This window comes from Chrysemys picta, chromosome 5 (genome assembly GCF_011386835.1).
Source record: "Chrysemys picta bellii isolate R12L10 chromosome 5, ASM1138683v2, whole genome shotgun sequence".
Lineage (NCBI taxonomy): Eukaryota > Metazoa > Chordata > Testudines > Emydidae > Chrysemys > Chrysemys picta.
The window spans coordinates 55,403,125-55,417,317 of NC_088795.1; the positions used below are offsets into that span (position 1 = coordinate 55,403,125).

General features: G+C 46.9%; 1 protein-coding gene across 4 annotated transcripts in view; it reads right to left on the reverse strand.

Annotated features, from left to right (window-relative positions):
- FREM3 (FRAS1 related extracellular matrix 3) overlaps positions 1–13,411 on the reverse strand; it is a 125,144-nt gene extending 111,733 nt beyond the window's left edge. For all 4 annotated transcript variants that reach the window (XM_005284465.4, XM_042850284.2, XM_065597761.1 and 1 more), the window contains exons 1-2: positions 8,147–13,411; positions 5,999–6,088 (exon numbers count right to left, since the gene is read on the reverse strand). In XM_005284465.4, coding sequence (XP_005284522.4) covers positions 5,999–6,088; positions 8,147–13,286 — 5,230 coding nt within the window. In that variant the 5' untranslated portion in view covers positions 13,287–13,411. The remainder of the gene's footprint in view (positions 1–5,998; positions 6,089–8,146) is intronic.
- Between the last annotated feature and the right edge of the window lie 782 nt (positions 13,412–14,193).

Sequence of the window (14,193 nt, forward strand, 5' to 3'; positions counted from 1 at the left end):
GAAATCAAGAATTACAAATTACAGCTTAGCCCTTGGTACACCTATAAACAGAAGAATATATTTAAGCACATTTTAATACTAATTTACAGGATTTTTTCCTGATTTCTTAGGTTTTAGCAGAGCTTCCAATTGCCAGCTCCCACTATGGTCATTATGCCAGGATGCAAAATCTCATTGGGACTTATTTGTTTGATGTTTGTACAGCACCTAGCACAATAAGGTCCCTCCCTATCTTGACACTGCTAGGTGTTATTGTAAAACAACAAACAATAGTAATGCATTCTCTTTGATGGCATATCATCTATGATGAAAAACAGCATTCACACTGTCTATAGGGTTAAGGTAAGTGACTGTTCCCTTCCCAGTATTCCATATATGTCTTAAACCTTCTTTTCAAATAAAAGACATGTAGTGAGAACACTGTGATAAGTCCTGCATTCCTAACCTTGACAAAACTCTCATTAAAGTGAGTGATAGTTTTAATAACTCTCTAAGGACTAAAACCAAGATTAAAAAAATCAGTGCCTAAAGACAGGCCCCTGCATAAGTGGCCTGATTTTCAAAAGTGCTGACACCTAACAATTCCCACTGAAGTGCTCAGCTCTTTTGAAAATCAGGCTGTTTATTAAGCTGCTATGTGAGGATTTTGGAGCCTAACTTTAGGCACAGGATTTTGTAAAGCTTGGCTTTTAGATTATGGCTAGCTGACAATTTTACAAAGCCGTGAAATATCACAGGAACTTGGGGAGGAGGGCAGGAATTAAGCTAAATTGCTATCAGTCTGCATACTCCAGTGCTGTTCGATGGGGAGTTTGCAAAGTGCACGATGGGACATCACACTATGACGGAGTCTAGAATTGGGAAAGAACAACACTTCACAGGCATATCAAAGGAGGAAAGCAGCAAAAGTTTACATTACAAGTGTGCTGAAATGCCCCTAGCCTGCTTACGTGGGGCACTGAGTGCTCAGTCCCAAAGCTGTCGTTTTTTGTTTTTAAAACACTCCTGGGTAAAGAATCTGTACACAAACCTGTTCACTTAACTACAACAGGACACCTTTGCTTTCCTTCTTGCAGTTTTGCTTTCAGTCAAAAGTGACTGTAAAATAAGTGAGAACAGAACAAGTACTCTGTGGGAAAACTTGTGGAAATGATCCTAGGAAAAAGCTCTTGTAGAGTTTCTTCCAAATTCTCTCATTGGAGCTGCAGATGGGATTTGCTCCCCTGCAAAAGTAGTATTGAGTTTGGCTTCCAAACCCCGGTGTCTCTACATTTGCTCTAGGGCAGTGATACTCAGACTGAGGCTCGTGAGCCATCAGTGGCTCTTTAATATGTCTCCTGCAACTCTTTGCAGCACACGGTATTAAACGTTATTAACCACTCAGGACGCTTTTACTGTGTAATTAACCAATTAAGTTATCAACTTGCACTAAGTTAACTTATTTGCTGGGAGACTATTAGAGAGAGCGAGAGCGAGAGCACGCACTATAGTAAATGAAACAAAGAATTCACAGTACTGTGGCTCTTCTGCGTAATGTTGATTGCTAATTTGGCTCCTGAACTACTGAGGTCTGAGTATCACTGCTCTAAGGCTTTCTGGCCTATGGCCTTAACTGTTTAAGCAAAATCATCCAATAAAATAGCCCTCTATAGGATTTCAGAAATGCCTGTATTTATTCAGTTGGGTAAGAAAAAACAGACATTGTTGAGCAGGAGTCCTGCCCGGAGAAGGCAGAATCCCTGAATTTGGCCCATCCTGAACAACATACTAGGTATCGCTAGAGAACAGGGTGAAAGAATATATCCTCCCCACTCAGGCTATGGAGCTATTCTGCGGAGGCTACAATAGCCTAATAGCTTATCCTTCCCCAATCTGAAAGTGCTTTGAATCTTGTTGCTTACACACATTACCCCACCCACTCCCACCCATGCTGTGCATGCGGCAGGCAAGAAATCCCTGCAGAGCTGGGCTCTGTTATAAAATGAGGTGCATATCTACAACCTAGCCTTATCTACAACTCTTTCTGCCCAAAGTCCATCTCTCTCCTGTATGTAGAATAGCCACACCATTTCCAATGGCAGAGGGTGCTCCGCAGCAGCAGAGGGGTGGACTGCATTTGCCCTGGCTTCATACGCTGCCTTTATTTTAGAAAATTGTTTTCAGCAAATGGAATGTAGCCCACCTTTTCAAAACACCACAGCATCACATTAAATTTCTCTAGCTCTCCACTAAGTAATTGGTCAATATTAAAATCTAACTAGACACTTTTATAGCCACTAGCTTTTCTTTACTTGCATTTGTTTGATCTTCTGACATTCTAAAAATCCTTTGCCTTTCACACCCATCTTTTGGCTCATGACACCATTTTGTTAAGCATCTTTTGATATCTTAAACACAGAGCAATCCTGAAAGCCATTAAGAATGGAACTCTTTTAGCACGTTCATTGTAAGTACAGAAACCTTTATAAAAGCAGCTCCTTTACAAGCTTTGGATGCCAGATCTACCCAATAGGTTGTAATTCCTTCCTGCACTTTGTTAGACTTCATCCATCTGCTAAGTCATATAAACATACACCACCAACATACATGGCTCACATTCCCGTAAGTCTCCTGGAGTAACTGTCTGGGAAACGGATTTGTTTTATTGTGATCAGCTTTCTTTTTTCCAACACGTGACCTTGTAAGGGTCTGTGTAATAAACTGTTGTGGGTAGAACACTGACATTTATGTCAGATTTCTGTTCTCTCATTTTCACAGTGTGTCTTAATGAACTTTAAAGTGATACCAAAAAAATCAGAGTGATTTGGAATCACATAACATTAAAGTTGGATCTTCAGCAGAAACAAGGATTACCACAAATGAGGTAAATTCACATGGTTTTATGCAACAATTTAGCCGTATACGTACAAGCGTTCAAGCTACGGCTGCTGAAAGAGGAATAACTTAGAGCTATAGGGCGGGTCTACACTGGGGGGGAGGGGTCAATGTAAGATACGCAACTTCAGCTACGGAAATACCTTAGCTGAAGTCGACATATCTCCCGTCCTCACGACGCAGGATCGACAGCCGCGGCTCCCCCGTTGACTCCACTACCGCTGCTCGCCCTGGTGGAGTTCTGGAGTCGACGGGAGCGCGTTCGGGGATCGATATATCGCGTCTAGATGAGACGCGATATATCGATCCCCGATAGATCGATCGCTACCCGCCGATCCGGCGGGTAGTCTGGAGGTACCCTTAGTGTGGTTGATTTTTCATCCATAATGTTGTTTTAATACATTTTGATTTTAATAATATGAAGTACTTTTGAGTACTCTGAGGAGAAAGTACAAACTCTGCTCATGACCATTTGCCTTGGCTTTTTTGCTGTACGTTAGGTCTTTTTCCCAAGCTCATTTATTTTATTTATTTATTTTTACATTTCCTACATTTTAAACTCTGTAAATCCCAGGCACAAGCTAAACACCAATTTTTATTGGAAGTCGCTAGTGAATATGTGAGCTGTCTCCATGCAACAATGTACAGTTCAACTATTTTTGTATTAACACAACTGCACATTGTGACATTTGTCCTATTTGTAAATAACATGTTATTTCCATCTGATATGATACAATAAATATGTAAAGTCATTCTTGTGACTCTATTTCCTTGTAATTATAAGCCCAGGGACCTGATCTTGAAATCCTTACATAGGGCTAGATTGTGGATGGGTGTGACATGCAGTAACACTTCCCCGCTGCTAAGCAGCTGCCTGAAGCCCAGTCAACAAACTCAGCTTTGCAATAATAAAGGTATGGCTAACTGGAGAGGGAAGGAGTGGGGAAAGAGTCACTCTGCAGGGTGCAATCCCCTTTCAAAGGGTCACAATTTACAATGCTACTTGCATAGTGAACTACCACTGTAGGAAGCAACAGCAACTCCTCCTCTCTGGCTTTGACACACCAGAGGAGAGTCTGAACTAATGGCAGGTGGTAAAGGAGGTCAATGACAAAAGAAAATCGCTGCCTGTGCTGATGGGAAGGGTGGATATCAGGATGCCTTTCAACTGCTAGCTGTGCAGCAGGTCAGTCTCTGCATGATCTGCAGCCCAAACTCCCAGCTGCTCACTGACTCACAGAGGCAGCCCATTTTTTCTTCTATTCCTTTTTGCCTCTGGAAAGGAAGATATGGGTCTAAGAATAAATGTGATCATTGGTCCAGAATCTAATTTTGAACCAGTTTTAAACTGGTATCTCTCTATTAAATACAATGAAGTACACTGGCACAAAGTGAGAACAGAATCAGTTCCATTTTTCAATAGAATACAGCGGTCATCATTCAAAAAGAGCACCATTTACTGGGCCATTTTCCTTGTTTCCTATAATTAAAACAGAAGATAATACACTGAATTCAGACAATGTGGTGCCAATCATTGTACCAGCACCTAGATTTGATTTTGGGTCAACCATTTTGGAGAAAGTATTTTAATGCTGTTACAGCCTTTGTTCAAGGACTGATAGCGAACACTCAAAAGGGGTGCATTTTTTAAAAAATGCAATTTTTATGGAATGTTACATTTAGGGCCTGATCCTGCAAGCCCTCCACACACAGAACCTCCATTAGCCTCATTACATTGAATCAGTTAGGAAGTTTGCAACAGATGTTAATCAGCAGATGTTAATCAGTCTGCAAAATTCAATATCAAATATCACAGAATGAATCTTCCTGTCTTCCCTCAACTAGGACCCATATGCGGAACTTCTGTTAACTTCAATAAGAATTCAGAATGCAAAACACTTGCAGGATTGAGCCCTTGTTAAAACAAACAAGCAAAATACACCAACTATTTCATTCAGATAAATCGTTACTGAAAAGGGGAAAAAACTGCATGCATTACCAGTGTTCATAAGGTGAATAATGCCAAACTGACATCACTGAAAACTGAAGTACACAAAACAGATACTTGGACAGCAGATCCTTGGCTGGTGTGGATTGTCATAACTTCATTTAAGTCCATAGAGCTATGACAATTCACATCATGTAAAGATGGCCCCAGCATAGGCGACAGCAGTAAAAATTTAACCAGGCTGCCCTATCAGCAGCATACCAGTATCTCAATCTTGATCTAGAGGGACCAACTCTTGGGGTGTGCAGGCAATGTAGTGTTCAGCCTCCATGCTGATTCTGTTCTTGGTCTCTCTGCTTCACTATTAACAAGGGCCACCTATAGTAATACACCTCTACCTCGATATAACACTGTCCTCGGGAGCCAAAAAATCTTACCGTGTTATAGGTGAAACCGCGTTAGATCGAACTTGCTTTGATACACCAGAGTGCGCAGCCCTGCCTCCCGGAGTGCTGCTTTACCGCGTTATATCCGAATTCATGTTATATCGGGTTGCGTTATACCCAGGGGGCGGTGTCAGGGCCGGCTCCAGGCACCAGCTTCTCAAGCAGGTGCTTGGAACAGCCGCTCCGGAGAGGGGCGGCACGTCCAGGTATTCGGCGGACGGTCCCTCACTCCGCCTGGGAGTGAAGGACCTCCCACCGAATTGCCGCCGCAGATTGCGATCGCGGCTTTTTTTTTTTTTTTGGCTGCTTGGGGCGGCCAAAACCCTGGAGCCAGCCCTGGGCGGTGTATTAAGTTTTTGTAATGCGCTTGGCTGAACACTAGGAACTGGACTAGAACCAACAACAGCTTTCCACAGAACAGCAATCATATAGTAACAACTTCTACTTACTACTGAACTGTGGCAAGATTTGAATTAGTAACACCAGGGTGAAAAATTTTGTAACCCATTAAGAATTTCTTACACCATTTAGTTTGCCTTAGCAATTTACATTAATTTCAACATTATATATTTAATAAGTGATTCATCCATTATCTCAGTATAAAACTGTACATCAAACTCATGAACTTGCAGTAGAATAGAGTGAAGTATTTTATTAATTCCAATATCAATATTATTCTGTTGCTGGATCTCATTTTAAGGTATAGTACATATAAGAAGTATAACCTTACCATTGTCTTCAATGGAGAAGTAGAAGATGTCACTGGTAGAACTATCACCTTCTTTCAAGACATAGCTGATCTTCATTTCATCAATATCAGCTGATAAAAGAAACATGCTAGTGAATCACCAAAGCATTTTACTGCAGAGTATAACACTTACCAATACATTTTGAATGTTAGTATTTTAATTCAATAAACAATATTTGATAGTCATCCCATAAATTACTAATTGTTTTTGAAGAATAATACTTTAACATTGTCTTAGACAAAGAAAAAGCCAGTTTTAGAAGATGTATCACTTTAAATTGTATAAACAAGAACTCAAACTCTATTGAGATAGCATTAGTTCCTATCATAGTCCTTGCTCTGCAATGCAGCAGTAATTAACCTGATTACTAATTTAAAGCTAAAAACTAACTTCTGTTGTGTTTTAATCTGTTCTTTAATATATTATTTAAAGGTTTAAATAAGTTTCTGAAAACTAGATTTGCAATTAATCATCAACATTATAATGAGAATGACCATGCTATGCCTAAATTATATATTGGGGAGTAAAACTTGATCCCCATAGTTTTGTGCTTTAAAAAAAAAAAAAAACCCTAACACCCAAAACTATTCCAAATGACTGGGTATCAGATGAAATAGTGAGAAGTGTGGGAATTTTAATTAATTTTACTTTGTACTGTGACTATTTCTGAACTTACTAAAAGTCTGAGTCAAAGCTCACTGACGATCTTTTACTTTTGCTTCTTCACACACAAGAAATAAGTTGACAGCTTCAGTTTTACGTGAACACTCTTTATGCATCTTAAAATACCTATTTCTTCAGACCCAACTCAGCAATGCAAATGTCCTGGATCTAATACTACCCTGCCATATGTGGGTGTTAACTCCTGTGGACTTCAATAGCAATGGCACCTGCTTGCCTCATGGTTGATTTCAGTACTTTTAGTTAATTGAAATCATAATTCTTGACAGGTGTGGAACATTCCCAGCGGAATTGTAAACAATTTTTACTATATTAGAGCTTGAAAGATTAACCGAAAGACTTTTAAGTAAAGTGATAAAGAACTCAAAATCTGAAATCATGCAGATTTGTAACCTAATAGCTTTTTCTTCTTTTTCTAAATCCAGAAACAAAGGTGGCTGCCTTCCCCCTTTTACCTTTGTCCCCATCTTTTGTTCAGGGGTCTACCCATGGGAGGTGGAACGGAGATCTAGAGTCAAAGCACTTGTGGGGCCAAATTAAGACTTGATTCTCCCCCTGCAAGAGATGAGTAACTCCACATTGCTATCCATGGAAATGACTTCTGTCCTGTGACAGGGTCCCAGATCAGACTTTGACACATCATCAGTAAATCTCCAAACATTTTCAGCCCCATTTTTACAGACAGTGAAACCAAAGCACAGAAACTTGGAATGACTTCTCAGAGCTTACACAGCAAGACAGGAATAGAGGCTAAGGCTAAAATTTTCAAAAGTATTTCTGTGATTTAGGCACCCCTTTCAAGTCTCATTGAAAGTCAATAGGCCATGGGCTCCTAAATCACATAAAGTATGTCTACACAGCCCATGGAAACAAACCAGCAGCAAGCCTCCCAGTCTGTGTCAACAGATTTGATTTTGCCGGGTTCATGCTAGTGCTCTAAAAATAGCTGCATAGACACCACATTGAAGTTGCAGCTCAGACTCTGAAACCAACCCCCATCTCTAGGCTTTAGAGCTGGAGCTCCAGCCCAAGCTGCAACTTCAAAGTGCTGCCTATACAGCTAGTTGTAGAGCGCTAGGGTGAGTCCCAGAATCCCAAGTCTGTTATCCGCAGGTGCTTTTGAAAATTTTACCCTATGCCTCCTGATGCATTGTACCAGGACCTAACCACTAGACCACACTTTAGGAATATCAAGTCTTGAGAGAACTTTAGGTTAAGTGTTGGCAGGTAAAACAAGACTTGCAGCTTCCTTTTAAAATGTATTTATTTGTAATTTCAAAGCTACCCATGTACCTTGTAAATGGTTTAAGATCTTTTAAGTTTTTATCATTATTTTTAAAAGACAATCCAGTTTAATTTTAAAATTACCTCATAAGTGAGCAAGTGAATTGTCTAAGGTATATTCCTGGATCTACAGGCTGTAAATGATTAAATCCATTAGCACCAACCTTGTGTAAATGTGTTAATGCTCTCATTTCCAAGGCCAATATTAATGATGAATCCATGCTCTAGGCCATCTGTGATTTTGTACTTCAGCAGTTTGTGTGGGCTGTCTCGGTCTTCTGCCTTCAGTGACTTGCTGGTGATCAAGAAGCCCAAGTGTCCAGTCGGAAGGTTTCTCAGAGTTGGGGCACCTTTGTTCACCACTAACTGTGGCACCCCATTGTCCAGGGGATTGATCTGGATCTTCAACAGCTGGGGTTGATGAGTCTCCAGGATGGTATCAGGGAAAATGTAAAAGTCTGTGTGGGTCCCATCAGCCACAGTGAACGAGAAGCTATCCTGGCTGGTTTCTGTGCCATCATGTCTATAGCTGATCAGATTCTCATTCAAATCTAGTTTGGTGAAGCTGGTCACAGGATAGCTACTGTTATATAAAATCCGGCCATGGACAGGGACCTGGGTAACCGTGAAACGGAGCAAATGGTCAGGGGTGTCCCGATCTTCTACAGTCAACTCAAAGGGGGTAATCAGTTTGGTCTTCCCTTCCTCAACCACAAGGTCATTGATAGTCAGAATTGGCTTTTTATTGTCTACATCCGTAATGGAGACCCTGAAGGTGCGGAAGACCGGATTATAGCCATCTGTCACTTCAAACTCGAAGCTGTCCATCTTCACCTCATCCTCTGCAGTGTGGATGTAGTAAATCTTATTGCCAGCTAGCTGGAGTTGAGAGAAGGAAGCAACAGGCACCCCAGGATTGTCCGAGCTCTCTAAGTGTCCTCGGCTAGGGGCCTGGGTGATTCTGAAGCGCAGGTTCTCATCAGGGCTGTTAATGTCACTAGTGCTGAGCAGATCAGTTGTGAGCGTCACCTTCCCACCCTCTTTCAGAGTTACCCCTTTGTTAATCACCTCAGGGAAGACTATGTCAATGCCGCTGATGGCAATATAAAAATATCTGTCTATCAAGGAGTTAATGCCATCAGTGACATCAAATTTAACCAGGTCACGGACCCCCTGTTGGCCAGTATGAGCATAACGGATAAAACCCTGGTCTATATCATCCTGGGTGAAGTTCATACCCACTGTAATGTTGCCTAACGGCTCCCCATGTTTGTTCACATGCTGCAGAAGACCCTGCCTGGGTGCCAAGCGGATGATGTAGGTGAGATTCCTGTCCTCTGAATCTATGTCTGTGGCTTTAAGGTCTCTGTTAGTGATGACCTTGGACTCACCAATCTCTATCTCCAGCCCATCATTGATAGTCATCCTAGGGGTCTCATCATCCATAAGGATCACCATGATCAACACCTGCTGTTCCACTGTGTGCTGGCCATCACTTAGCTGGACTTTGAAGCTGTCCTCTTTAATCTCGGAGTCATCATGCTCATAGACAATGCTGGAGGCTTCCTGGATCTCCTCCAGTGTGAAGTTGTGGATGGGTATGGCACCAGTTGTCAGCTGCTGCACAATTCGCCCATGCTTGGGGGGAACACTGATGAAGAAGTGCAGGTGGTCTGGGGGAAGATCAGCATCAGCACCATTGAGGATGGGAGTGTCAATGATCAGACTCATCCCCTCCAGCACCATAAACTCACGCACAAACAGCTCAGGCTTTTCATCGTTGGTAGGGATGATGATAATGGGGAAGAAGTGGTGTGGGGAGACATTGACGCCATCAGAGCAGCAGAAAGTGAATCTGTCCTCTAAGGGCTCCACCCCCTTGTGGATGCTCTGAACATAGCTGATATGTCCCAGGTGAACATCTTTTATGGAGAAGATGCTAATGGCAATGCCAGCCCTAGACTTTTCAGACCCAGGGGCTGGAGAGATGTTCTCCAGGTATCCAGAAGTGGACTGAACAGTGATGGTGCATAAAATATCATCCATGGGAGTATCCACATCCTCCGCATCCAGCTGCTGCTGAGTCAGAGCTTTCTTCCCTCCCTCTGAGGCAATGAACAGCTCGGGCCCCACAATCACTTTAGGTGCAATGCTGTCCACAGGCAGCACTGTCACAGACACACACACCCCTTGCACTGTGCTGCCTCCCACCACCCACTCATGGGAGAGGTCAGAGATGGTCAGATTGAAAGAGTCATACCTCTTCTTCAGGCCAATCTCTCCACCAGTGTGAGCATAGACTACTGTCCCACTGGTAAGATCTTGCTGGGTGAATCTCTCCACAGGTACCTGATTTACCAGAATGTCACCCAGCTTGGGCGGATCCCTCACAAAGAAAGTCAGTGCCAGATCATCAGTATCCTCATCTGTGCCCTGGAGAAGGGAAGTAGTGATCTCAGTGACACCATTTTCTAGCACATCAATAGAGGGTCCCAGCAGCCCATTACCACCAGGTAGAGTGATACTAGGCCTTTCATCATCCACTGGCTGCACAGTGATCCTAACAGTGATTGGCACATGGTGGATGCCATCACTCACTTCCAGTTGATAGGAGTCATTGGTGGACTCATCACCACTGTGCTGGTAGGATATACGCCCACTGGCAATATCATCTAGCAGGAAAGATTCTCCCTGGACTATCAGCCCCTCCAGGTAGCGAAGGTGGCCATGCTGGGGTGCCTGGATTAAGATGAATATAATTTGATCTGTGTCCGTGTCCTGGTCAGTGGCATCCAACTGAGTAGTGGTGAGAAGGAAGCTGCTCCCCTCGAGCACAGTGAAGCCCATGTTGGTGATCTGGGGTGGCTGATTGTCCACTGGCTGCAGGAAGAGAGTGAAAGTCCCTGGCACAGAGTTGCTCGCTGAGTCCTCTACACTGTAGTTAAATTGCACAACCCTTGGGGTGATACCCAGCTCCTGGTCCGGAGGCCGGTATGCAACCTTCTGATGGTTCACCTGGGCTTGGGTGAACTGAGTAATGGACACGAGAGGGTTGTCAGCCAGCACGATCTCTCCAGCCAGCACAAGGTGGTTCTCATCTATGTCAGCTGGGGGTGTAAGCAGAGTATATTTCAACTCGCTGTCATCTGTGTCCAGGTCAGTATAGCACAGATAGCGCTTTCTGAAATGGGTCACCTGGTACTCCAAGACTGTCATCTGTAGGCTGGTGCCTGGGTACAGTTCTGGGGGCAAATTGTCTACTGGTTGCACTTGGATGGTGAACACTTGCTCTCCAGACTGGTTAGGGGGCTCATTGTCATCCTGGAGGCAGAACAGAAACTGATCCATCACAGGACTGGTGCTATGGGGTCCTGTGTGCCTGTAGAACAGCTTTCCATCCAGGATGTCCTGCTGCAGCCATTCGCTCACCACCTTCTCATACACACCCTCACTTTCCACAAAGCGCCAGGAGGATGAAGCATCACCAGCCTCCTCCACGTCCTCTTCGCTCTCAAAGGATGGCGGTGGCTCTGCCTGGCGCAGGAGCAGCTCACCCAGGCGGTGGGAGCGTGAGGCATGGGCAGACTCCTCAGTGTCCTCCTGAAGTATAAAGTGAATAGTTGACTCTTCAGAATCAACGTCAGTAGCACTGAGAATGAAGGGCGCGATCTGGACAGCCTGGCGCTCTCTCAGCACCAGCCCGGTGTTGGCGTTGAGCAGGGGCGGCTGGTCATCAACAGGGGCAATGATGATGGGGAAAAGAAACTCCACCTGGTGCTGACCATCCTCCATGCGGAACACAGTGTTATCACTGTAGCTGTGCTCGCTGCCATCGTGCTGGTAAACTACCTGCCCAGCCTCCAGCTCGGCTGCTGTGAAGTACTTGCGGCCGGGTGGCGCACCCAGTACCCTGAGCTCGCCATGTCGCAAGCCCCGGGTCACCCAGACCTTCACCTCGCTGAGGTTGTCCTCATCGCTTATCTCCAGAGTGCCAGACAGAGGCCTTGACTGGCCCTCGAAGAGCATCAGCTGGGGGCCGGCGGCTTGGCTGAAGGTAGCCACTGGGGCCAGCGTGTTCATGGGCTTCACCACCACCATGAAGGCGAAGGGCTCCGAAGAGGCGCCCTCAGGGTCCAACACTTTCATTTCCAGTTGGAAGATGCGCTCTTGGTCGGAGTCCACTGTGGGCGGCTGGTAGGCGATCTTCAGCTCCCTCAGCTCCCGCTGGGTGAAGGAGGTGAGTGGCTGGCTGGGCTCGTCGGTGCTTAGCAGGTAGCCCCGCAGCCGGAGATCCTCGCCTTCCCGCCTGCCGGGGCTGGGCCAGGGTGCGGTGAGGCTGAAGAGCAGCAGGTCCGGGGGGCTCTCCAGGTCCTCGGCCGCCAGCATGTCGGGGGTGAGGGCAGTGAGCACGAACTGATCCACCTCGGCCACCAGCAGCGCTGCGAAGCCCAGGGAGGGGGCCGTGTTCTCTGCACCGTCCAGCAGCCGCACCACCACCTGGAAGTACTCCTGCTCAGCGCCCTCGAGCAGGTCCACCCGCATGGGGATGGAGTCGCGGCTGGGCCAGAGCTCAGCTGAGGTGTGCTGGTAGCGGATCCCCGCCCGCAGGAAGCGGCCGCACTCGCTGCTGTAGCCAGGGGGCAGCGGGCGCCCGTCGGACTCCACCAGGCGCCCGTGGGCGGGCAGTAGGGCGCCGCCGTCCGACGGGGGCCGCACGGTGAGGCGGCAGCGGCCCTCGGGGAAGCCCAGCACGTTGCCGTCCAGGGGCGGGCTGAGCCCCAGCCGCGACTCCACCTCCAGCGGCAGGTGGCGGCGGAGCAGGCGCGGCGGCCGGGCCAGCACCTCCACAGGCAGCGCCAGGGGCAGGAGGTGCGGGCGGCGCGGCGAGCCCGAGCGCAACTGGAGGCGCAGGCGGTAGCGGCCGGGGCTGGGGGCGCCGTAGTGGGTGTAGGTGACCTGGCCGGGGCCGAAGCGGCAGGGGAAGCGCCGGGGGGAGAGGGCGCCGAGGCGGGGCGGGCCCCGCTCTTCGCTCTCCAGCGCCGTCAGCTCGCACGTCTCCCCAGGCGGCACGCGGATCACCAGGTCCCGCGCCGGGTCCAGCGGCACGGAGCGGCCGCAGGGCACCCGCAGCCCCCTGCCGGCCACCCGCAGCCCGGGGGCGCCGCCGCCGCCGCGTCCCGGGGGCAGTAGGAGGGGAAGCGGGTCCGGGTCCTGCTGCGCTTCTCGCCCTGCCGCCAGGCTGCACAGCAACAGCCCGGCCAGCAGCACCAGGCAGCGGCGGTGCCGGGGCGAACCACTAGCCATCGCCCCCTGGAAGCCCGGCTGCTGCGGCTCCGCGGCAAGGTGCACTGGCCGCCTCCTCTTCTAACAGCTGGGCGAGCGGTGCGTACTGTTCTGCCCCAGCCGGCTGCAGGTACTAAAGAGAAGAGGTGGAGGAGGGGGGTGGCAGCTCCTAGCACCGCCCCGGAGCAGACTGACACAGCCCACGCGGGGACCCACCGCCTGTCCTACAGCCTAGAGGAGAAAGCAGCTCCTAGACAAACAAACCGAGCACCCAGGAGAGGGGGAGACAGGAATCCTCCCCCCGGCTCTGATTTTCCACTACAGGGACCCACTCGTCTCTTCTGGGACTGCAGTGACTTCAGCTGACTAGGGCTCTAGTCCCACCACGAATGGCTCGAGTTTAAGGTGTACCCCACAAGAGCACACAGCTTTGAGGTTGTTCTGACCTATTAATCTCTCACCTCACATAAGATGGTTTGTCAAACACTAGGAACCACAGCTTCCCAGTGCTTCCTTGGATCAGCTTTAAGAGCCAGACTCTACACTCTCTTTAAACGCAATGTCTCTGCCTTTACACAGGTGTCATTAAAAGCAGCATGGGGCTTTTTAGCTCAGCTCCTTCAATCAACTAACGTAGAGAGCTGTACTGTGGTAAGACTAATACTAAGTTCTTACATAATTATTTTCAGCTGTGGCTCTTAAGCTTGTTAAGTGCTGTCCCAGCTGGGGAGAGTGACACTGAACCTGCTTCAAATCCCTTATTACCATAAACATTTTTCTCTAACTCTCCAAAGGTGTTTAAGGAACAGGAGAGCATTCTGAAACAGTTTTTTAAAACTCCTGGTACTATCAATGCCCTTCCCTAGAGCATGCTATACATCTGGAAAAAACACACTTGACAGCCAAACTAGGAAAGGAGCAACTTCTA